This window comes from Cygnus atratus, chromosome 3, assembly GCF_013377495.2.
Source record: "Cygnus atratus isolate AKBS03 ecotype Queensland, Australia chromosome 3, CAtr_DNAZoo_HiC_assembly, whole genome shotgun sequence".
NCBI classification, from domain to species: domain Eukaryota; kingdom Metazoa; phylum Chordata; class Aves; order Anseriformes; family Anatidae; genus Cygnus; species Cygnus atratus.
In genome coordinates, this window is record NC_066364.1 from 71,031,420 (window position 1) to 71,058,059 (window position 26,640).

The 26,640-nt window shown below is 37.9% G+C and overlaps 1 protein-coding gene across 6 annotated transcripts in view; it reads right to left on the reverse strand.

The window, feature by feature from the left end:
• UTRN (utrophin) overlaps window positions 1–26,640 on the reverse strand; it is a 370,686-nt gene that overhangs the window by 56,193 nt on the left and 287,853 nt on the right. For all 6 annotated transcript variants that reach the window (XM_050709839.1, XM_035538805.2, XM_050709840.1 and 3 more), the window contains 6 exons: window positions 25,147–25,415; window positions 22,622–22,768; window positions 21,219–21,297; window positions 15,921–15,981; window positions 4,752–4,813; window positions 3,704–3,778 (listed from right to left, as the gene is read on the reverse strand). In XM_050709839.1, the coding sequence (XP_050565796.1) occupies window positions 3,704–3,778; window positions 4,752–4,813; window positions 15,921–15,981; window positions 21,219–21,297; window positions 22,622–22,768; window positions 25,147–25,415 (693 nt within the window). The remainder of the gene's footprint in view (window positions 1–3,703; window positions 3,779–4,751; window positions 4,814–15,920; window positions 15,982–21,218; window positions 21,298–22,621; window positions 22,769–25,146; window positions 25,416–26,640) is intronic.

Consider the following 26,640-nt stretch of genomic DNA (forward strand, 5'->3'; position numbering starts at 1 on the left):
GTACACAAATACACTAGTCTCTGCAAGAATCTGATGTTCCAAAAGCAGAGTAAGATGAAATATGACTCTACTTGCGTACTTCTAAAGGGCAGAAGGGAAGAAGAGCATCCCCAAAACAATTAGTTAAGAGCAAAAAAAATAAAAGAGACTTTGCATCAATGAAGTTTTCCAAAGCACAGTTCTCAAATTACTTACTTCTGAATCTGCTCGTATAGTACTAACACTGTATTGCAAGTCCTCACTGCAAAGTCAAAATCCATCACGTGCAAGTGGTACTGTGCATGCCTCTTCAGCTGTGCCCTTGCAGCTCTCACCAAAAGACCTTTTCAGCAACACACACACTGTGGCTGTGACAGCAATTTGTCATGTTCTACATTTTACAATGACCTCATTTTCTAGTGATTTGTTTTGACATTTTCACTGCCTTAGCTCATAAGCCTTTCTGAGGCATTATGCATCCAAACACCTTTAAAAATCAACAGTTAAAATTATGGGAAATAAAATGGAAGACTAAAGTAACTCAGACCAGAGAATGAATGGCAGGGAGCACAGAAGATGACTCTGTCCCTACCTTAAAAGAAAGCCACTGACAAAAAAAGTTAAGAAAAGAATTCTAGATGGTGCTTAATCACTCTCCCCTTCCTCAGAAAGGTGTTAGCACAGGCCGTGTTTTGGTCATCCCAGCAGCCATTCGTGTACCAGAAACAGGTCGAGAATCATCACAATTAAAGGGAATCTCACCTGTTCCTGGACAAGACATTATCTGGTAAGCAAACAATGAAAAAAGTAACATTTATTATATTTTTCAAGGTGGTCTTAAAATTCTGCCAGATATTAGCGAATTCCTGCTCAGAGACAAAAATCTTGTAGAATTTAGCTTTGTGGATAATCTATATTATCCTTCTTAAAAGCCCACGTTGTTGTGCTCTCACAAATTAAACCGATGCTTTGTCAAATAGGCACACATAATAAAGATTTTTTTGGCTGTTGTGATGAGGGAAAGCAGGTTCTCAGTCTCCCTCTCATGAGACAGAGATGGAGCAAGCAAGCAGCTTCATAAATAACAAGGCAGACTGGATCTGTAGAGATGACAGTTTTACTCCTGGCACTTTTAAACCAGAATATTCTCTTTACCTGTTGCTGCTTCCCTCTTTCCACCTCCCTCTGAAGCTGGAGACAATATTCACTCTGATAGTAGGGCACTTTTGAAATCTATGAATGAGGAGAACTACCTATTGCAGTTATTACAGAAATTGGTATAATTTGCTGTATAAGCAAGGGCAGGAAGTATGTTCCTCCTCAAAGCATATTAGATGTTAGGAAAGTGAAGTTTGTTCTATACAGGTGGCTAGAGCATCCATATGCCTGTCAGGAATAGGCAGCATGATTAGCGTCCATCATATGCAGTCTGTTTTTCCACTTCTCTCTCTTGAGAGTAGCATGCCTAAGGAGACTTTTACTTTGCTTTCTTGCTCTGTTTTTGTTTTATAGGTATATATTGATACATATTTTACGCCCTGCACACTGATAAACAGAAACATGGTCTTGAAGGTCTTTTCCAACCTACAGAATTCTGTAACTCTGTAGCTTTGGGAGGAACTGTACCTCTCACAAAGAGAAACTCTAGGCTGTGCCAAAGAAATACTGCTTTTCTTTCAATAACATCAGACAGTCTTTCAAAGGACAGATTCTGTTTTTTTCCCTGAAAGTAAGACATTGAACCCAATATCTCAAACTTGATAAGGAGGTGATTGGTGACAGCCAACATGGCTTCACTAAGGGCAAATTGTGCCTGACAAATTTGGTGGCCTTCTACAACATGGTTACAGCATTGGTGGATAAGGAAAAAGCAACTGACGTGATCTACCTGGACTTGTGCAAAACCTATAACACTGTCCTGTGTGACATCCTTGCTTCTAAATTGGAGAGACATGGATTTGATGGATGAACCACCCACTGGTTCCATCATAGGAACTGGCTGGATCGTTGCATTCCAGTTGTGGTCAATGGCCCTACGTCCACGCGGAGATCAGTAACGAATGGCATTCCTCAGGGGTCGGTACTGGGACCAGTACCATTTAACATCTTTGTCAGCAATATGGACAGTGAAATTGAGGGCACCTTTAGCAAGTTCACCAATGACACCAAACTGCGTGGTGCAGTTGACAAGCTGGAGGGAAGGGATGCCATCCAGAGGGACCTGTACAGGCTTGAGAGGTGGGCAAGTGTGAACCTCCCGAAGTTCAATAAGGCCAAGTGCAAAGTCTTGCATCTGGGCTGGGGCAATCCCAAACACAAATACAGGCTGGGTGGAGAATGGATTGAGACCAGCCCTGATGAGAAGGACCTGAGGGTGTCGGTTGATGAGAAACTTGATATGAACCACCAGTGTGCACTTGCAGCCCAGAAAACCAACCGTATCCTGGGCTGCATCAAAAGAAGCGTGGCCAGCAGAGCAAAGGAGGTGATTCTGCCCCTCTGCTCTGCTCTTGTGAGACCCCATCTGGAGTGTTGTGTTCAGCTCTGGGGCCCTGAGCACAAGAAAGACATGGAAGTATTAGAATGAGTCCACAAGGATAAGAAGAGGGCTGGAGCACCTCTTCTGTGAAGGCAGGTTGAGAGGGTTGGGGTTGTTCACCCTGGAGAAGTGAAGGCTCCAGGAACAACTTATAACAGCATTCCAGTACCTAAAGGGGGCCTACCAGAAAGTTGGAGGGGGACTTTTTACAATTGCATGCATTGGTAGGACAAGGGATAATGGCTTTAAATTTAAAGATGGTCTAGTGGGAAGTGTCCCTGCCCATGGCAGGGGGGTTGAACTAGATGATCTTTAAGGTCCCTTCCAACCCAAACGATTCTCTGATTCTATAAAAAGTAGTTTAGACAACTGCACCTACTCAATAGACATCTATCCTTTCCTGCTGACACAATCTATCTACTCTTCAGAGTAAACTGTGGCTGAATTACTAGATTACTTAAGAACAGGGAAAAATGCCAACACAGGTCTGGGCAGAAGCATACGGACACTGATCCATATGAAATACATGCTTATTTCCTGTCTGAGACCCTTCCCTACATCCCTCAACATACATGTGCATACTATTATTGTTAATAAAAGCAGCTTGTTTTATTGTAGTACCTTTGTATGATTAAAATGTAGAGCGATACCAACTACCTATAACCAACTATACAGATCTGTACCCTGTAACTTTGCACTTCAAGAGGCCTAAATTCTTCTTTAACTGGAGTTAACACATCAAGATATACTCTTTGAGAGAGACGATTCTTTTCAAAATTATATCAAGCAGTTGTAAACACTTCAAAAAATGGAATTTAATTCTCTAAAATATAAAATATCTGATTTCATGTCAAAAGACTAGATTGTATCACCTTGTATGAGGAACAGAATGCAATAGGCAGAGGTTCAGTATTGATCTGCCTATCACTTCTCAAAATATTATCAATGGGAATTCCATTTCACCCCATACCATTTACCTTCTGCAGCCCTTCTTTTCAGTCAATGATTTTATTTATTTGTGACAACAATACCTATTATTGGGAATTCTTCCTGCCATTTTGTTGGCTGACAATCTGTCAAGGATGTATCTGGCCCCTTGTTAAAAGTGAATCTCACAAAGTTCAAGCTGACCCTCCCTTCCCCAAGTACTGTAGAGAAACAATCTGTCTCAAAGGCAAAACTCACAGCACAGTGCTTTCTGCAGTCGCCGGATTTTGATAGCTGTACGGTAGGCAGAGAAGCGTACGTTGTTCAAGTCAGCTGAAAGAGCAGAACAGAAATGTGAGCAGCCCTAAAAAGAGAGTCTGTAAGTTTCCGTCATATATAAGTTTTCACAGTGTTACATACTGAAAAGAGCCTGATATCCCTTATTTTTCTCTGCAATTAATATCATATATCAGAACAAACAAAAACAACTGACAAGTTATTGTTAAAAAAAAATCCACCTGCAGGGAAGGTCTCGTGGTTCTGACAGTGCAGGGCCTTCAGAGATTGGCACATCAGATATCCTGACACTATCTTGGCACATATAGCACATATCCATATGATAGAGCTTTACACGTGTATTATGTAGTGTTGACTAGATTTCAGACGAGTGTTCAAATACAGTACATTTCTCAAATATTTTACATCTCAGACAGAGGGCAGCAAAGGTCACAGTAAAGGAGAAAAATGGCTATTTAACCCATTATTTCTATGACATGACTTTGTTAACACTGCTTTGAAAGGAGCTGTCAGACAACCATAAGCTATATTTTAGAAACTGATAGGTACGGTAATTTTCCCTCACTTAACAGTATTTTATCCCTCCACACCTCAGAAAGGGAGATTTCCCAGCAAATGCAGATGTTTGCAGGGCATGTTGAACTAGTTGTATCATAATATGGCCTAGCCTTCACTGATAGCATAGCTGGCTCTGATATATTACAAAAATCAGTTCACTCCAGACTAGTAGCCCACATCACTGGACAACCCCATGTAGAATTTATAGAAATAAACAGGATACTACATTAAAGCACAGAGTCAGAAAATACTTTTCAGAATTAAAATTACCAAAAGGCAATGGATGTGACATGATCAAGGCAGTAGGTTTTGTGCAAAGCACGTCTGATCACAGCAGACTGGAAAATGCCGTTACATACAGGCCATAACAACTCAGAGGTGGGTCAACAATCCAAGCTTTCATTCAGGGCATGAATATCATACAGTGCTTTGTTTTAAGAAATGTACTCACCTAAGGACTGGAAAAGGTCAGTCATTTTAGGATGATCCCAACAGGTTGTCTGTGTCTCATGACTACAAAGGAATGAGGTAATCAAAATTTCAGGTAACATATATACACACATGAAAAGGAAACAAAAAAAAAAAAAGAAAAAGATATTCTGACTTTGCTTTCAAAAGGAAAGAAATCCATTGGCTCTTTTACTGGAAGACCTGATTTGTGCCACTCGTCTCCTTGATGTTTTTAGTCACAAACTCAGACAATAGCCCATCCATACTTAATAACATTATATTTTTATTCTAAGTGTGATCCTATCAGTTGAACTCTGAAGCTTTTACATTGAGAAGGTAAAAATGCAAAACTTCCTGTCACTGTAGCACAATAAAAACATTTGTAAAACACACTTTAAAAATAAAAAACATTGAGATTTTACTTCAGACTCCACTGCATACCTGAACATATCAGAATACATACAACTATTTTAAGTTCTACCTGCAACACATTTAATGGAAAGTTGACCACTTGTCTCACACTTTACCAGAGTATCTTAATTCAGGGGGTGTGCTCTATGCTAGCACTCACAGAACAGAGATTGAATAGGCAGCATCAATTAACCCAACGTTTAGTACTGCTGCTTTCATTCACCAAGGTTTAACATATGCAGCCATAGGGATCATAATGCATACTATCTCAGGCCTAATGAAATCTTGAATTTTGTTCCACGTGCCACATTTTGCGTGTTTCTGAATATCAATTGTTGAAATGATTGCACAGTCTTGCCTCAAAATATTTACACTTGAATTAGATTTCTGAGAAAATTAATTAGAGAAGTTGAGCGAAAAAGATTGTAGCACTCACTTTAAAAGTTAATAATGAAAATGAAAGTATCCCAGGTTAGCAGACTTAATAACAATGAGCACAGAACACAGCTTATTTCACCTGTGTTTCTACTTAAAGATTGTTAATGCACACATTCTTCACATACAGAAGTAGTCGGTTGCACATAATGACATTAAATGACACTTTTTCATTAAATGTAGTGGACTCTTATCTTCAGTTGGTACAAATGCCTGTGCATCTGTGGGTGCACAATAATTTATCATCAACAGTTTGTTGTTGTTGTTTTTCCTATTGAGGAACCAACCACGAATGCACTATTTCATGTTAAGTGGTACAAAAACAAGAGTTAGAAGGCTCCTGATGCAAAGAGTTACAGAGACAGGACAAATACAACAAAGCAGAGGCAGGCTCCAAACCAAGTAAGAGTTGAAAGGCCTTCTTTACATTAGCCTTTTGAGATACACTACTGGAAAGTGCATGCACTGTGCCTCTGCACAGGGGATATGAGTCCCAGTTTACATTCTGTACACCAGTGTGACCCTTCCAGGTTTGGGTCTGGTCTCTGCAGTAAGTTTCTCTCTATCATTAGGCTGAACTCTCTCTGCCATGAATCTTACTTGTATACTGGCACCAGCACAACTTTGTGAGGTGGTTTTCATGGAAGTTCACAGACAAATACGTATTACCAATTAATTCAGTAGGTATAAATTCTCTTCTCCCTCTTTGTGATTATTCCCTAGTAAATGACATAAAGGAAGGAAAAGCCCTGCACATGACAACATTTAAACATGAGAGATTTAGGCAACAAGCAAAACTATCTTCTGTTAGACCTTGAGACTTCAAAATATTATAGCAAACCCTCCCCAAATCTCCAAATGAGAGAGGAAATACACCCTTACATTTGAACACATTCCTGATTTTAATTATGCATTTAAACCCCGCCTAAGCAGACTTTCTTTCCTGAGCTGAAAGTTTTCTTTGGTTTCAGTTTGATAATACCACTGCATAATACCACTGTCACTCTAGAAAGAAACTTCTAAAACAGCATTATGTTTATCCTTGTCCAGAAAAGTCATTTCAAAAAATAAGTAGATAGACAATTATTTCCCTGGATGTATCTGGGTTTGGTGCAGTGCCAAGATAAAGGCAACCAACTGTTCAGCACTCTCACAAACCCTGGTATAGAACAAATTATAGTATATTAGAAATAGGAACAAATATAATACAATGGCTTGTAATGATCAACTTATTTAATAATCCCAAAACTAGTCCTGAAATTGCCAAATATCTGCAGTATCGTCTTAAGTGGCATGTCACTGTTACCATGTTAGCCATTTAAAATTGGTTTGTGTTGACAAAAGCCATTGCAACTGTCCACAGTAATTGATCCAATAAGTGATCAGTTTAATAAAGCTTGTGAGGAAATTGCTTTAATTCAACTCCTTTGATGAAGAGGGGAAAAAAAGGGGGGAGGAAAAAAAAGTCCAAGATTGGTGATTTTACTGCCGACATCGTAAGTGGAAAAAAAGTCTTGTAGTTCCTTAGGACAGGCTTTTATCTAAAAGACCTTCAAACTTCTTTGTTGAGAGTGAAGGTAAACAGCAGTACTGCAATTGATGTTTTATATGTGTATACATAAAAATATATTTCACTTTTAAAAATGTTAACATATTAGTGTAAACAATGCATGTGCATAACGTGCAAAATCAAATCTTAAAATTTTTTATTCAGTTCTTTCACATGCCACCCATGGTAGCTACCTGCCACTGGGATTCTACGAGATGAGCATCATCTGATGGAACTGAAAAAAGGGGAGAGAGGCCAAGCTTGTTCACAATTCCCCAAGAGTCAGTACTACCTGATAGCTGCTGAACGACTACATGAGGGGAAGGTGATTGTGCCAGACTCATCCCAAAGCAACTAGAGAGAAAACATCCATGACAGCTGAGCAGTATCATACATGAATCCAGCAGAGAAGAGGCATGAGCTTACAGTGAGTGAATCACCAACTGAACAGCCTGTTCAGGTCAAAGGAGGCAGCAACACCACTGCTGCGGGCAGGGTCAGTACTTCCACTGAATCTATTCCATGGATTAGGCTTCATTTTCGAGGCACTAAAGCAAGACTACACAGGACAGGGCTGAGGGAAAAAAAATGTGACTGCAAATTACAAAAGAGCTATTAAAAAAGGGGGGGGGGGGTTGGAATCAGTCTCTACAGTGACATTTCATAATGCAAAGTTTTGTTTGATAACAGTTTCATAATATGCAGGGACTTCTATGTGCAGACAAATTGATTTTCAGAGGAAGAAAAAAATGGGTGTGCATCTAACCTTTCTATGCTACAAATAAAATTGTTAGACAAAGGAGTCATTTTATTAGGCGCTCCAAACTGGAGGCATGCAAGACGAAATGCTTTCTTGTGATTTGGTTTGTAAAGCAGTTCTTTGAAAAAACATCCATCTTTCTCTGCTGTAGATACAGCAGCTTTCGTGTTACTAATGCAAGCAGATGAAGCCCTAAAGAACTTGTTTAGAAACTTTACAATACTGGGTGTTTACTGGGTGATCTGTAACAGATGAGACAGACTGGACTAGGGGAGATCTTTCTGATCAGGACCTTGTAGCTCTTTTTTATGCAAATGCATGACATATCTATCTATTTAACCAAGTAACTAAGTACCTGCCTATCAGTTACTGACCAGAGAGTAAAAGCATTGGTCCCTTGCTTCTCTGATACCTTGTTTAGTAAACACAAACAACATACATGAGACGTACAAGAACAAGAAAGTTCATAATAAACAAGATCATACATTTTTTATAGCTCTATTACACGGATGCATGAAAAGTATCATCCCTACAACAAAGGACCAGAAACAGCTAAAACTAGGTAAGCAACTAAATCAGTACTCACTTTTCTCAAAAAAAAGTGCTCTAATCATTTTCTGAAAATTTCCAAGCAAAATGGTTTTACTACAACATCAGACAGAGAGCTCCAAGTGAATTCCTCTGGAGTCTATGTAACTTCTGATATGTCCAGAAGGCAGTTAGTGAGAATTGGATGGATTGATTTCGCCACACAGAGAGTACGGGAAGTCTTCAGAAAATTCAGCCCTGTTAGCCTCTACTAAGACTGTGAAAAAATGATATTTTCTGTATTTTTCTACAGAAAAATACAATCTGTAACCCTCAATGATGAAAAACAGCCTACAGAGAAAGCTAATCAAAATCTAAATTTGGAATGATGCTGGGGGGGGGGGGGAGGCCGAATTCTACATGATAACTTGTCAAAATCCCTGAGAAAGTTCATTATTTTTAGTCATCTCACTGAACTGAATAAAACTTGAAACAGGCATTTAAACAAGAGCAGATCGACCTACACACAGTCTTCCCTTGCTTTGCAAGTATCGTGGCAGTTCTGTCCCAGGTTTCACCAACCAGCATTAAAAGAGCAACCACTTTTACTCTGGTCCTCATAGTTTAAAGTCTGATACTCCTCAACTTGCAGAATTAGTAAAGAATCTTCATATAATTGGAAGATTTGTTGTTGACCTCTAGAAGGTAATCTTTGAACTAAAACTACCCAAGAAATTTCAGTCTAAAGTTTTTTGCATAAAGAAGATACAGTAGAAATTATATTAATTTCATTGCCATCAGAACCCTATTCACTTCAAGTGCTTTTTAGAACCATTTACAAAATCACTGAATGCATTGCCAAGAATATTCCAATTAACGTACGCAAATAAATTCAAGGACAAACAAAATAAAAGGTCGTTTTGTTTAGATGTACCTATAATTTTACAATGGAAATACTCTATCTCCATGATTTAAACCTGGTATGCAAATGTTCATATGCTCATTGTTCAGTCTGGAGGGGAAGAAAAACTGCTTATATGTGGGCAACTCATATTAAAACAAACAAACCAAAAAAAACAAAATTTCTTTTCCTGTTCATTCTTTCTTAAGTCAACTGATCTGATTCATTACTCCAGTTCTAGTGATTTATGACAACCATAGCAAAACAATTCTTGACAGTTGCAACCACACTAGCGTAAGTGTAGCACAACCATAGCTAGCATACACGCTACAGAAACCACAAGCAGAGGGTATGTCATGTGGCAGCATGCCTACATATTTGGTTCAGATTTACAGCCTGCAGTGACAACATAGCATGTATATGTACTGTTCTTTGCTTTATTATAATAAATTCATTCACTATTTTTTGTTAAGAGAGATTTACAATATTCCCACTGCTCCTTTGGGAGAGAATCCCTTTATGTAGGTGGTCACTGATGTTTCTCTTCTTATTCAAACTAAGACACAGTGAGATGACTGAAAACCATTTCAATACCAGAGAGCAGCATGACCAAGATGAGAATGTTAGGTGGCTGCTGCCGTGACACCCACACCAAGGAGCACCTTCTCTCCCGAGGACTCAGCTTCAAGAGCTTGTAGAATAAGATGATATTTACTTTCAGTAAGAGTAAAAAACAACTGGGCTCATTAGTCATCTTGCATACAAATGGCAGTGCATAAAAAGGTCTTTCCAAGGTCTACAGGAGCTCAGGATATGAGGTTTCATTCTGCACACAGGGGTTGGTGTAAGAAGGCATTTCTGCTATGACGGAAGTGAGCTGGTTTACAGAACAGCAGCACTAGTGGTGGGACACGTTACGTCTTTCAACTTGGATCAGTCAGGAAAGAATTAGAAGTGTTTCACTGACTAAGCCACAAGATAATTCACTTAGTGTTATTTTTTGGTTAGTATCACAAGACTGAGTTACTCAGAATAAGAGAGTCTCAGGTCTCTTCAGCCAGCACTTACCGACACAGGCAGATAGTGATAGGACAAGGGGGAATGGTTTCAAATTAGAGGGGAGATTTAGATGAAATGTTAGGAGGAAATTCTTCACTCAGAGGGTGGTGAGGCACTGGCACAGGTTGCTCAGAGAAGTTGTGGATGCCCCATCCCTGGAGGTGTTCAAGGCCTGGTTGGATGGGGCTTTGGGCAATAGGGTCTAGTGGGTGACACCCCTGCCCATAGCAGGGGGGTTGGAACTAGGTGGTCTTTAAGGTCCCTTCCAACCCAAGCCATTCTGTGATTCTATGAATATAAGCCACACAGCAAAACATACATCCATGAATAGATTGATGACAAAGCAATGTAATTTTAAAAGGCCTAAATGTATTTGTGTAATTTTAAATAAATAGAAAATAAACATTATAGCTATAATATTTCAATTTTTAAAAACCTACGTATTAATGAATTGCTCTAAAGCTTAAATGAGAAACATTTACCCTTACAATCTGCTTCTTATCCATTATATTTGCTGGCAGCTTTCTAATTATAATTGACAAAGATAATCCCCGTTAAAAACACTCACTGACTGCAAATTCAGAGCTAACACGCAGTTAGCATTTAACTTATGATCTCTAGAAATAAGAGAACAATCCTCTTGAAATGAATGGAGCAAGTTGCACATCTCCATTTGTTTCAAGCTGTCTATGGACTTGAGAAAAAAAATATTAATTCATTCTTTAACTTTTTGTCTACAAGAAAGTAAACTAGAGAGACAGTAGTAGGCTTTTTATATAACTTCTTAGTATGGACAAAGCCTGTATCTTTGTTGATAGTCACTGGCAAGCAAGACAAGATAATAGAACTGTACTCTGGGATCCATGTTAAGAAGCTTTTTGCTCCTATAGCCATTTGCCCAAAACATTAACTGAAATCAGAACCTTTACTGATCACTAATGAACCTGTAGCACTCAGAGCTCTGACTCTGCTGCCCTTGCCCAGTTTCAAAAGGCAGAACAACATCCCCGCTTTATAAATGTCATGGTGTTTTATCCAGATACTGTATACTTCCTTTTTTTTCCCCACTTTGTTTTTTTAAGCCCATTAGAAAACACTGTTTTATGGTGAAAAAGAGTCTGCATAATGCATTGCAAGGGTAATGTATTTTAGAGGTTGACGGAGTAATTTATATGCAGATATTTTGAAATCTCTCCAGAGAAAATGTGCTACTGCACTTCTCTAATAGAAAATGAAGACCAGTGCAGCAAGTGGTAATTGAAGAAACTATCAAAAACTGAAACTTGTATTAGCTCTTTCTGCAAATTACTTTATTCTTCCTTCTAAAGAATTACTTCTTAGTACTTGTAAGAATGGTTACAACTAGCACAAGAGTTAAACTTCCCAGTTCCATTTGTTCTCCTCTTCCCTATACAGACATAAAACAAACATCGGGACAGATTTCCTGACCAGTCTTGAAAAAAAAATCCAGAAGCAGAAAGCATTTTATTCCTTTCCCCCATAAAGTTGAACATGATATAGGAGGTGATAAAACAGGATTTTGAAAACCTTGACGATTTCAGGCTCTTTGCAGGATGATAGAAAAGTAACCAAGGTGACTATGGAGTTTGATATGGATCAATTTAATGATTATACCAAGAAGCTGCTCTCCCTATTAAATGCCCTGCATGAGATTAAACTTACTGTGACCCTTTTTGCATTTCCCTTTTGTTTCTTCTGCACAGTACAAGTATCTAATAAATTACAGCCTTGAACGGTACACAGCTGAAGCACACTTAAATTACAGTTAAATGAACAACACTGAGAAATGCCAGGGTAATTATGTTTTCTGAATGAATATTCCTTTCAGTGAATCATGTATTCCTCAAAGATGCTTAAAGATCGTATATAGTGTCTCCTTTTTTCTTGTTTCTTTTCAGAACATTTTTATTGAAGTGCTATGTTACACAGGCTTTTTTTTTTTCATTATCTGGTATGGCCAAACATGTCTTATTTGTGCAATTCAAATAGTTGTAGATGAATAACAGCAGAAAACACTCCTTATTAAATCTGAAACCTTTGCAATCCAGCCTATGAAAGGTGCATTCAATGGCATGTTTGCCAAACCATTTGTCCAAACTTAACACTTTAATTACTAAGAGTGCATTAGTAAATACCATGCATGCTGTGCTCTGTCTCCCCTCCATACAGCCCATTAGTCCCATTCTCTTTTACAAAGTCTGAAAGACTAAGATTTTTTCAAGAGAATCTAGATTTCACAGATTCGTGTTTTGATTGAATTCTACTGCTACAGAGGAGACTCAGACTACAGAAATACAAAAGCCTCTACCAACTGTCATTATGAAAAAAAATCAAGCAGGAGACAAACAGGACTAAATAAAAGCACCTCAGCAGAGGTAAAGCCACTTGGCAAATTTGATTTGCATATTCAAGAGGAGAAAAGAGGCTAAATTGTCTCTGTAAGCTCAGTTCAACTAAATATCTGCAGTAGCACAGGGCGCACGCACCTTTATAAACCTGGTCTCAATGAATTATGAATCCCTCTTCCTTCCAACAGAGCAGTCCCTCCTTTCCAAATGCTCCAAACTCAAATTGTCTCTGAGCCTATGGGGCAGAGGAGTTTGTACACGCGTTTTGCAATCTTTCATGTGCTTCTGTTACCTGATTAAATACAAATGCAGAGGGAGCGGAGGCACCAACGGTTAATAAATGGGGTGGGAAGAACAAACTGTTCTCCAAAGCCACCACCGTGTGCTGGCACACTAAGGCCCTTTTTCTCCAAGACACTTCTCTCTGTGCATGTAAATGCAATTTACCACCAGCCTCAGGAAACAAACAAAATAAATGCTGCTCATCTGAAAATACAGACATCTTGCATCATTCTGACATCCTCCTTACAGCTTCATTGCTACCTAAAGTACTGCCTCCTGCCTTCTCAACTGCAGTGGTTTTTTTTAAACACCTTTTCTATATGCAATAACACTGCAAAGAATACATTTTTTTAAGCACTCATCTTAGCAGAAGTACCACTGCATCATCATCTGCAGCTATATCACTTTCTAAATATTTAACTTTTCTCCTTCAAGGGCACTCACAAAAAAGCAACCCAAATGGAGTAAAGGTATGAATTTATGGTTGACTAAGAAAAGTGTATGTTCCTATTCAGAATTAAAGAAGACTGATTTCAGATAGCATTTCTTTCACTTTCAAAATTAATTTACTTATTTTATTTCAGAAATTCTCCATTTTCTTCCACCAATCATTGAATCACACTTTTATCTTCCTTGTTCTTATGTTTTTCTTCCTTATCCCTTAAAATGAAAAACTGGCACATTAAAGTCCCTCACTGAACATAAAAATCTTACCATAAAAACAGTAAATGTGACTGATAACAAATTATATGAAGTACTGAGACACATCATAAATTTTCCTTCTACGTATGTTGTTTGTTACATCAAAGATGTTAGTAACAATTACATTAAAATATATGAAAATTAAGTAATTAAATAAAAAGTAAGAAGTTAATCCTTGCATTTTTCCTGTTTTGTTTCTACCTCCCCCCCCCCCCAAAAAAAAAAAAAACAAAAAAAACCACCATCATTAAATCTCATTGACTATCCTCTTGAATTGTATTACAAAAGCTCATTTAGTTGCTTCAATCACATTAGGTTTGATGTCAGCATTGTTTTCCTCTCTTCTATATCTGAAATCTTCTGTATCTCCTCTATATCTGAAATTAGGGAACAGACAAAGTTTGAAAAGACTATTTAAAGCTAAGAGTACTCTCCAGCCTGATCATACCAAAACAAGTGAAGTTCAGAAATCAGTTCTTTTCTATTTTATTTTCTACCACTCTGTTTTACCTAACTGCTGCGCTGCCAACACTGAAATTTAGACTGATATGCAACAAGAAATGAAGGAAACTGCCAGTGTCAGTCTGCTTGTCAGACCATAGAGCTACTGAAATTCAACATTCCTCCCCATGCTTTTAAAAATAAAAATAAAAAAATCCTAACAGTTACATGTAAAATAATTCTTCTCTTTCAAGATACAAGCATCAAGATATCATATCAGCAACACGTATCATCTTGCAGATAGGGTCAAATTACTGGAAAATTCTTTGAGATGCAGCAGTCTGCTGACTTCATTAAAATCATCCTCAAAATAAAACAGTGGTCTCTACTTCTATGAAGACCTCAACCGTTAGAGAACTTGTCCTACACTTCTGCCCCTTTGTCAAATGTCCCGAGCAAGATCATTAAAAAGAACCACCACACTATTTCTGAGAGATGCTGGGATTTGTTTCTCAGCCTCAACTGGCCTCATTCGAAAACTAAGGCTATTTCAGGGTAGTTTTCCTCTTGCTCTCTATATTTTGATACTTCAAAGTGTTTTTTGTTTTGTTTTGTTTTTTTTAATTACTGTTACAGGTGTGGTCATTTCCACTGCATTGCTGTCCATAGTTGGAAAACCCTCCCTCCAGCGTGTCACAGCCTTCTGTAACGTCCTGCAAAATTTGTCAGCAGAGGTGCAAACTTTTCTACAGAAAACTCAAGGATCACAGCAAGTTTTTCATTTTTCCAGTTATCTACTGTATGCTTAAAAAAAGAAAAACAAAAAACCTTCAGATCACAGTTTAAAAACAACTGTTGCATTTCAAGAATGACAACAGATTTGATTGACACAGATAAACAACAATATTTACCATTACCTACTTTTCAGAGCTCTCAAGCACTCAAATTATTTGAAATGCAAAATGTGGCTTTCAGATCTATGACAGAGCAATACACAATAGTACAAAGTCCTCACCAATGTTCTTTTAAAATGAATTATCTGCAGGACCAATTCACAGTTACCCTACAGACTTAAATTACTTTTTTCCAAACTCAAACCAATAACATTTTGACACAGATTTCCTTCAGCCTACAATGAACAGCTCTGGATCTGGCTTACTGTACCTTCTTAAAATTTCATTTACCTCTCTCGCAAACAGCTATCTTTCTCTCAAAGCTGCAGTCTTTGACCTTTAAAGTACAGGCAAACAGTACATAAATAAATGCTTATGGAATGAGAAAAACTAAGTTAAGTTTTACTGCTCCCAGCAGAACACATCAAAATCGATTACTCCAAAACTAATTATTTCATACTATTTTTAAATAAATACCTCAATGATTCCTCTTGGTAATCAAGATGTTTGTAAAATTTTATTTTATGTTTACATTAATTTTACATTTACACTAACATTATGCCCTATAAAAACTTCCTAAAAGTAAGAAAATGACAGGAAGACAACCAAAACATAGCTTTCTGCAGGAATTCTGCACAAAATGAAGAATGGTCTGTATAGCAAAAAAACACAATAAACATGAAAAGATATAGTGTATGTAGCATAATAACATGTAGACAGACTCTTAATAACATTTCTAGTTACCTCTTAGAAATATATATATTTTTTTCTACTAGTTTATGGTGATAAGTCCCTCTGTTTTGCTTAAGGAAAGCTTATAAAGAAACAAGGCAAACTTACTTGATATAGTAGGGCACTTTGTTATGTGAAACAGATCTCTGCCATGGAAACTGTACTGAGGCTGAGGAAATAAGCAGAAGATGATTATTAGAAAACACCTGTCAAAAAAAAAAACAATTATATTTATTTATTTTACAATTAAAACAGTTACAATAAATTAAATGGGAACAGCTATAATTTCCCAGACAACTTTCGGTAATTAGAAAATCAGCTGGAGGAAATGACTGCAATCTATCAAGGTGATTTTAGGCATCTATTTGATGTCAAGCTCCAAATAAAACAAATGTGGTGATTCTACTTCATAGAAGGATAATAAATTCTGAACAAGCAAGCTATCCATCCAGAGAAAATGGACACAGTGGTTTTCCGACCTCCAAAGACTTATCATCAGCTTCAGTTTTGAAAATAAACGCCTCAACTACTGTAATTAATACTCAACAACAGAACAAAAAGGAGAAATATCAACCTTATTACCGTTTGCTACAATCCTTTACTCCTATTTGCAACTCAGATTAATACTGCTTAACACTGTACAGCCAACAAACAGTCACAAAACCTGTCTTTGCACTCCTTGTTGAACAGCAGGATTTATACAACTCTGATAAATCAACAGATATCATCTGTAACACCAAGAAGCCTTCTGTACACCATGTTGCAAAAGGCATAAAGTCATACACGACACTACTCTATTCGCTTAGAGATCCCGGAGATAAAAGGGGAAAGTATTTAGGCCGAAAGGACTTCTGGTGCATAGCTTAAAAGTGGCTATTTAGTGAAGAACCACAGGAATATATATGGCCTGCTGGAAACTACCAGAATAGTGTCTGATAGGGTTTTATCATATTCACTTCACTGAACATGCTGTAGAAGCAGAGATTGAAAGAAAATGTAGGACTAACTAACTGTGCAACACAATAGGATGAATTTATACTGAACACAAACACACAATTACTTTCAAAACAGAGTGTCTACTCTTAAGCACTAATACCCCTGTTTAAAAGCCTGGTAAAAGGAGATGGAGCTCTGATCCACGTTGGGTCTGAAGTAATTAAAGCTCTCGATTGATCTGATTTCCCTGCAAGCAGGGAGCACTTTTGAGCTCACCACTCTTTGAAAAGTACTTTTGAGAGTAACTCTCTCTTCTGTTCCAAGACCTGTACAAGCAGCATAAGCCCCCACAAGCCAGTACTCCTGCAGAGCGGGACAGGCCTCACCCTCCTTCCAGCCAGCTGTTCCCTGAGGATTTTAATGGTTGTGACCTCTTCCTGGACCATACAAAATTTCATGGTTTGTATGTTAAGAAACATTAGATTAACGTACTGAAAGATTAACCGAGAAGACTATTTGGAAAACTACTTGAACCAAGTTTTCTTCACTGGAAGTGTTGTTAGGCATTGGGACAGGCTGCCCAGGGAAGTGGCTGAGTCACCATCCCTAGAGGTATTCAAAAGACGTGTAGATGTGGTGCTTAGGGACATGGCTCGGTGGTAGACATGGCAGTGCTAGGTTAATGGTTGGACTTGTTGCTCTTAGAGGTCTTTTCCAAGCTAAATGATTCTATGATTCTATCATTATTCACTGGAAAAAATAGAGGAAATGTCATACTATTATTTGAAGAAAATAATGTTTGCAATAAGATATAATTAGTTACTTGTTAATGGAAATATATTGCACTGTCTAAATGCTCAAATAGAGGTAGTTAGCTAAAAAATACTCTTAGGTACTCACAATGCTGAAAAACAAACAAACAAACAAACAAAACCATTTCATTCTTTAATGCTGCAATTTGGCACCTATGGCAGCTAGGGTAACTACACTAATTATGTCTGCTAACCAGAATGAAAAACCTGGCCTCAGTTAGGTAAGATTTTTGTGCTAGGACAGGCTATATATACTCTGCACTGACAGAGATATGGACTAAACCTTAATAAATTAAATTGCTAATTATTGTGGACTGAGTCATACTCTATTTATTTGGGAATAAAATTTCTAAAAGCAGTGCCAGTTTTCTCTGCTGCACAAACCTCTGTAAAATGGAATTCCCATTCTTTTCTATAAACAGGTTCTCAATGAAAACTGAACAGAGTAGTTATTGATTCTGGCACACAACAACAGGGCTGCAGGTATTAGTAAAAGGCTGAACACCACTCGGATGCTTTGAGCAGGACACTTGAAGGCCTAGGCCATTTGTTAGGGACCATATGGAGCCAGCGCTCCATGGATGTTTGTGGATTCATCTAAGAAAGAATACAAGAAACAAAATAGAGGGGAGTAGATCTCAGGCTTTAGAAAACAAATGAAATTACAGAAAAACTACGTTTGCTTTATTGTTTCCTGCCTTCAGAAACTATCTTTTTTTCTTTTTTTTCAGAGAATAATGGATTATAAAGATTCTTCACCTTCATCCATAAGGATGTGTAAAATTTATGGATCAGTAGTTAACTTACAAGGAGCTTATTTTCCATCTCAAAAGCAATGAAAAGAGGAGCAATTAAATTCAGCCTAAAACTGATTGAAGGAGAGAAATGATTCAGCAAAGAATCGTGCATTGCAGTGGCCTCCAAAATTGCATTAGATCAGCCTTCTACATCAGGACATTTCAGGAGAGGGCAATATTATATAATTAAAAAAATAATAAAAAAATATCCTGAAGCACTTTCTTAGTGATGGTCTGGATGAATCCACAAATTCAGTGTTCCAAGAACTCCATCAGCAGTAGTAAATGCTTTACTCTGTTTATTTATTAGAGAAACACAACTAGCTACAGCAGAGGGAAATCGCTGGATTAAGGGGATGGAGTCTGATGAACAGGTAGAAACAGGTGCTTTGCTAGCACAAATTACTGATTAAATGGCAACTGGGAGCCAGTCAGCTGAAAATGGTGGGAGGGCAGGCTATAGTTTCTTGTTAAGGTTTGCAGGAAGAGTAACAGGTAGATAATATCAACCTAAAATAGTTGCTGTTCAGGTTGGCCCAGATAAAAACCTGCCCTCTAATTCAGAAGTGCAACTTCAGAGGTAAAGATTTGTATGAGACAGTTGCATCACATCATAATTTTAGTTTTAGGAGTTTGAGGTTATTTTATTCAGACCACAGCCTTGCTTGTTCTTCATAGTTAGAAGTCACTTATGGTTACAAAGAAGGTTTGAAAAATTTGATTTAGAATATGCACTATTTCAACCTGTCAGGATAAAACTTTCATTTTTCTGGATTTAATGATTTTTTTATTGCTTTCCTTTTAAAGTTACTGTCTCTGACTTTCATTTAACAGACTTTTACATGAAGTTGTAGGTATTAACTTCTGTAACACTGTTTAGTTCAAGCTCTTGAAATAGAATTTTTAAGAAGTTTTTGCTGTTTGGGGGGTGAAGAGGTTGCTTGTATTTTGTTTTTGTTTTTTCTTTTTTTTTTTAAACAAATAATTTAACTGGATAACTGCATACTATTTGTTTTTGCAGAGCTGTGGTTCTTGGCTATAGCTTTTTGCAGTACTTAAAAACGTGCATTCTGGAAACTTTCCCTCCTCAACTTTTGTTCATCACTTGAACTCCCCATCCCCTTAAGCCTAGAGAAGATGCCCTAAGAAAGGCTGAGGCGTGCTGATAAGGTATTGCATAGTCTCCTTGGACGCAATTCTATGGACGTTTTATCCAGCAACAAAGGCAGTTTACACAATTCCAACATTCTCTTGCACCCAGCTCCCATTGCATTTTACCACTCATTCAGTCTTGTGAATGAAAGTATTCGTTGTGGCATGCTGTAAGCCAAATGAAGGAAATGATCCAGGCCAAACAAAACAAACCAACCTTGTCTGACAGGCTTCTTTGTTTTACATGTGGGCTCTTACACTCATTTTTCTATTTTTTTTCCAACTCAGTCACCTGCATTTTTCTTGGTCCAGGTGAGGAGAAGTGAACATCCTTAACAGTTACACAAGACTGAAAAAAACAGAGTAGGGGAAAATGCATCTTCTCTACGTTGCTTCCTAATCAGTTTAAATTAGACAAGACCTACTACTCTCCCAAATGGTTAATCTGGCATTTTTCAACAGTGTCAAAGCTACCTATCTATCTCTATTGTTTTTAACAAATTATTACACAGGTGTACTGTCCATGTCAAGGTTAAAAGTTTGAGACTGTGAGGTGTACAAAACCCACCATGGCAACATCATAGTACACTTCTAATGAGGTTTATATAGCAAAAAAAAAAGTGTACTTTTACAGTTGTGGGTTGTTTTGTTTGTTTGTTTATTTTTTTCCTGTCAGCTTAAAAAAGGGAAAAGTGACTCAAAGAACCTTGATTTTGCATAACTGCTGTAATATTTTAAAAACATTGCAATTTGCTTACCCTGTTTACTGAGAAACTAGTTGTCAATTTAAAATAAGAACACTGTTGTCACATAGCTCAAGAAGACAATGATTTATTTAATGTTTTAAATTATATGAACTGTTCAGCTATATAGGCACATACTTGAGAATTTCTGGGACAGAGCTGCTGATATTTATATTCATGTCTTGTTACTTTTGCAACAGTTTTATTTTTATTATTGAAGCCTTCTTTCAAAAAACAGAGAACTACTTGGGTTAACCTTTGTATCATTAGCTCTGATGATGGCAGATAAAGCTAGAAGGTCAGAAAGTTAACAAGGATCTCGATATCACAACATATCTACCTGTACTGAATGCATCAGATGAGAGAATGAGGGAGCACAACATTTATTTTTGCCCTCTTCTAGCCATACTGGGAGATTCTAGGTTTATATTTCTGAAATTTTTACTAAATAGAAAAAGATGTACAGATCTGCCTCAAAAGGAAGTGATTCAACTTTGAATTCCCCATCCCTTCATGTGAAATTCTAGGAATTTATGACACGAAGCCCCTAATAACACTCGTCTGCAAAATCCAGGCAGCTCTTCCCTTGTGTCATCCCGGCAAGTGTGGAAGGGGAAGTTGAAGACAGAGGTAGCAGGGGATGAGAAGATGTGGTTATGAACACAAAGACTCTGGAGCAGCCACAGGTCAGACCTTACAACAGAGGACAAAGAAGAAAGCGAACAGGGATGCAATCAAAACTCAGTAAGATACTGCAGTGACCCCCGAGGAAAGTGTACCAGTGAGAATGTCATGATGAAGATGAAACACCCCTGCAAAAAATCAGGGAGGTAGATAATATGGAAGAGGAACCTTCTGTGCCTCAAGTCAGAGGGAAACCTGGAGGGCAGTAAGTAATGGGCAGTGTTTGTGAAAACCTCCTGTGCAGTTATATGTCAAATGCATCAATTAATTCAAAGAACTTACTGGAGAGAAAGTGCTGCGATGCAGGTCCAAAATCTCGGTGTGCCTCTTGCAGCTGTTTAAGGCGATCCTCTACAGACACCTACACACAAACATGCATTTACAAAATTTACTTTATAACACCAGGGCCATGACAATAAAAACATTGGTGCGCACTTATTTTTAGTTAAACACATTTAAGTTTTCTTTCTGCCATAGCACTTATTTGTTATCCACCTATTCAAAGATACATTTTATATATTTGTTTGCTTAATTAAAGTCTCTTTCATAGTTTGCAGTCTTCCTATGAAAGTACTGCGGATCAATAACGAACAATAGTAGTTTCATGGTGACTTTAGCTGACCACTGAAGTTTCTGACCTCCTCTCAGCCCTTCTGTTGTCCAAATTTCTATAGTCAGCAGGTCTTCATTTGATTGTATTGATCTCACAGTGCCTTTCCAACACAGACTACTTTGGCTGACACAATTTCCCCCGGTTTACTAATTGAAACTGCACTAGCACATCCAGCAGCAGTTTGGCTGCTTAGTTAACTCAAGTTGAGGAGCGAAAAAGAAGAGAAACCCATTACCAAATTATATTAATAATTCTGTCTCTCAAGGGAGACAGATTCAGACCTATGAGCCCAGAAGCTGACGCCTGAGTTTTGAAACTTCTGCTGTAATGCCCTCAGCTGGAGAGGCAACATACTCCATCCTTCCCCCGATTCTTTCAGATACTTCATATTACCCCTAAGAGCCAGGCAAATAAATAGCAGCACATTCACAATAAATATTTATTACTAAAAAAAAAAAAAAAAGAGAGAAAGTGCAAAGATTGCTAAATGAACTTTAACTAATATAAGAAACTTCATTAAATCATTCCGCGAGAAACTTCATGAGTTTAAACTGTAATCAGGCACATTGATTTACCTTTCTCAGACCATTTAAGCACCAATAATCATAACTAAGCAATATGAATCTCACAGCATACCCTCTTCTGTTTTTAGCTAAATGTTCTATTGCTCACATCTCGTTACAGATCTACTAATACTTAGGTAATTTTTAGTGAAATTCCCTGCAGACACTGGAAACACAACAGGAATACGCACACTGGTTTTCAGTAACAATGATTTATACAGTAAAAATACTGCTATGACATGTAACAAAGCGTGCAATAATAGTTCCCACTAGCCTCCAGGGATTAATGCAGTCTCTTGAGTGAGTAAACTGCTGAGACAGCTTGAAAGGAAAAGCTATTGGTCAAGCCACGGAAGTAAAGAGTTCTCTTTGTTGCTTTTGTACTACTTGAGTAACAACTCAAAGACAGAAATAACAAACAGTAATAATGCATCTTTTAGGAGAACAGAAGAGAGTGAGGAGCATCCCCCACCATACCCTACTCCTACTGCACACGTTCAGAAGAATACCTGCAAAAGTTTCCACCGCATATTAAGATCATCTAATTGACGAGACATCTTTAACGATGGGTAGAGGTCGAGTGGAGACAGCTGACTGGACAAATCATTCACTGTTTTAACTTTCAAGTTGATGGGTGCAATTTCTTCTCTAAAAGCCTAAAAAAGTAAGAGGCATATATTTATATTCTATGGACACCTGAGAAAGCCCCAGTAAACTCAACATGGTGCTGACTTGCCCAGTGTGGCATTTTACCCTAAATAATGATACACAACTCAAGAGTTTTTCAGCAAGGAAAGTTCATTCATTTCAATATTCTTATTACCTACTCCTTTGGAGAAAAAAAATAAAATGGTATGAAATTTACCCAAATGCCCACATCCAAATTCCACCACTAAAATAGAGTATTACAATTTCAGTGAGGTGTTTTGTGGTGTCATACGGCTTTAGACCCCTTCCTTTCAAATAGAAATCGGCAATACTCTATCAGGAACTATAGCAGTTCAGTCACTGTCAAGAGCTCTTAAGAAAGAAATGTATCTAGTAACTGCAGTTTTCCAGTATAAAGCAGCTGACAACAATTCAATTTAAAAACTATTATTGAATTAGCAAAGCATGAAGGAATGTATCTCCTAAGGTAAAGGAATACAATGTTTTACCTGATTAGAACCATAAAGCAAAAGTATTACAATGATTAAAAGAAGAAAAAAAGGTTTATTGAATCAAATGGAACTAAATACAGCATTAAGACAAAATTGATGCAAGTTTTAGTTACAGTTGAAAAGATGCATCAAATGTCTTTCTTGCTGTGAGCAGTTAATTGTTCAATCCTACAAATGACTAAACATCACGAAACAAGCCAAAAACAACCGGAAAAAAGATTTTCTTTGGACAATTCAACTATTTACCTCTCTTAAAAACCTCTCTTATCAGGGCCAGGAACAGAAGGCACCTACTGGCAAGGTGTAAGTGTCTGACTTCTGGACAGCCAGCAGGACACTATTACTTTAGCAGATGTTTCATTTTTTCCACAGCTACGAAAATCTAAAAGGCTTTCTCTTTACTTTTCTTTACAGAAAAAGCTATCAAAGTATGACAAATTGCTTCTTAATATAAGAATAAAGAGCTGTTCAGCATCAGCAGCTTAGTGTTTATTTTGGTATCCATATTAAAATGTAAGAGGTGGAGGAGGAGATGCATTACTTTTTGCAAATCAACCACACTCTAGACGTAAATCAGCTTTGACTACCTTTGTTTTAAAGATTTTAGGTTCCATTAAACCTGAAGTAGCAACTAAACTTGGAGAATGAGGATGCTTCCATTGATACATGTGAAATAAGGCAGCCCTGAGTGAAGTTCATACAAGTCCACAGGCTGCAGTAAACAAATAGAATAGTTCCACAAAACTTTTTGCAAGCCATGACTCTTCATTCTTCCAACACCAGCTTCCCATACTAAAGTCACAGATGGTCAAGTACATGACCCCAGGGTCCTCTAATGTTTTTTCATATTCATTCTTGAGCTTGAAAACTGAAAAGTTGTGTTCGTGAAACAGAAGCTTGCTAAGTTTGCCTGAAATATCTATTTCCTCTATCATATTAATTAAAAAGCAAATGCATCCCCCCATGTTCTGCTGGAATGCCTCCTATTCAGGCATTCACTCAAGCATTTTGCTGTTTCAAGTCAGCTTTCCTGGCTAATATTTATCAGAAGGTATTGCTTATTTGGGGAGTTTTGCATTACTGGGTCCCTAGTCCAACCCATGCAATTAAGCAAAGGATGACAACTGTCATGGACTGCAGTGCTTTGGGATACTGAGCCCTGCATGAGTGGCCTGGAGCCCTTGTTGCAAGAATTGTTATGCCTGTGAGAACACTATACTGTAGTGTTTGTTCTTACCTTTGAAATAATCCTTAAGAGAAGCCAACCTAAAGCAAAAGCAAATTTTCACTTATATGTGCTCAGATAGACAACACGTGAAATTCGTGAAAGTTATGGTGTAGAAATTAAAATTATGTAAATACTTGTGTATGACTAAAAGAGCTCTAAACATTTTTCAAAGAAGAGAGCTATATGTGATTGCCAAACAGATCTGACAGCTCACCACTACAAAAAGGAGGGGAGCCTCCCGTCATCTACCAGGATTATAATTGACTGAACTTGCTCATATTCTAGTACTTGGACAAAGCTTCAAACACACCCATAGCCTAACAGTGGGTTGGACAGTATTTCTGGGTAGAAAATATTTGAATCCTACAACTCTTTCTTTTTTCTTTTTTTTTTTTCAATATAATATTATGTTATATACACGTATGTAGCTTGCAAATCACACGTGCTTATGCAATCACAGCTGATAGTGAGTGTGGCACAGTACTGGACTTTCCTTGTGACCTCAAATCTAGTCTTTGAAGAGGCGTATAAACTGTACATAAGAATTTAAGTATACAGTGTAAACATATTTGACACCATTAAGGGTGGTAGAATTGAGGGGTGTGACTCACACAGGCTAAATATTCCCCAGGAATTCCACACTTACAGTAGTTTTCTCAATGTGATCTGGTAATGAATCTATGAGCAGGTCTCCCACAGGTTTCCAGCCATTCCTCACGTTTTCAGCCTCCTTCAGGTCAGCATCAAGGTCATCCATGGCACACTGCAAGTCTTTCAGTTTTTCTAATGCTTTGTCCACTTGCTTCTGCCAGATAGTGGCACTGGCATTTAGGTTCTCCCATTTCTCTTTTACCTCTGATGACTGTTTACGCATAGCTTTGGCAATCCTCATGGCTTTCTCCTCAGGGGTCAACTCTGCAGAGGGAAAAAAAAGAAGTCCTGCTGTTTATTTCTTCTCTTATTCATGCCTAGTTAAACAGACTGCTCCTGAGGTGCATGCTCAAGACAGTCCGTAAGTTCAGTGTCAATCAATAATTTATTTCAGCATGTACAAGGTAGTCAAAAGTCTACTTTGCCATAATTGAAATAAACCTTCATCATCCTTAATGACAAAATAATGCTTGATAAGACAAAGGGAAACTATTCCTGACTTCCATGTATTCTAATACCTGCAAAGCAAAGGCAGCTCACTGCTGGTTTATTGGAGGCATAGGGGAGGAAATAAAAGATCATTCTTCCCTACCAGAAACTGCAATAGGGGTTTGGGGACCATTTCATGTAGAAAGAACAAGAACAGTGCTTTGTTATTGGATCAGTTACCAACATCTTCCACACTACCCCCAGGATGCCTCTTCTCTTCCTATGTACTAGCAAAACCCAAAGCGTACTGAATACCATGTGGTAAGTGCTTCTGCAGCTCTATATCTGTTTGTCTGTGTTGATGCTGAAGTCCTAAAAACACTGTTTTAAATAGGCATTGTAAATATAAAACTGCTCGGCTAACTTGCTGACTGAAAAAATGTTGCACTTACAGTGCGTTATTTCAGGCTTATGTGTCTAAATCTCCTGGGCAACCCACCACCTATGGAAGTACCATTCCCGTTAGGAAAGGCCAGCTGCAGTTGAACAAAGCCAAAGTGGTCACACACACAACCTCAAGACACAGCCACAGGAGATGGCACTGATTATTTCAGTAAGCTGCTTATATTTATATCCCCAGTCCCTGGTGAGTCTGTAAAACATAGGACAGCATTCCACATTACAGACACGCTTCAGTCCTAATTGACAACAAGCACCGAGTCAACTGGTGGCACATCTCTTCTCCACAACAGATGATTTCTGCAACCCAGGCATGTGGTCTATCAATAAGAGAACATTTCCTTCCTGGGTCTTCAATTCCCAGCAAGTCCTGCTGACTGCTGCTCAGATTGGCCTTACTGAAAGAAATCACAAAGAGCTTCCTTCACTAGGGTAGAGTTGTTACAGTAATTACCAACCAAGCTCATTTCAAGGGATTCCTCCTCTACATAGCAACCTTGCAGTTTCTGCAGGCAGAGAAATAAGCAGAGCAAACTTGATATAACGCAGAAAACAGAAAACAAAATATGGGGAACAAGATATGGCATACTCCAAAACTAAG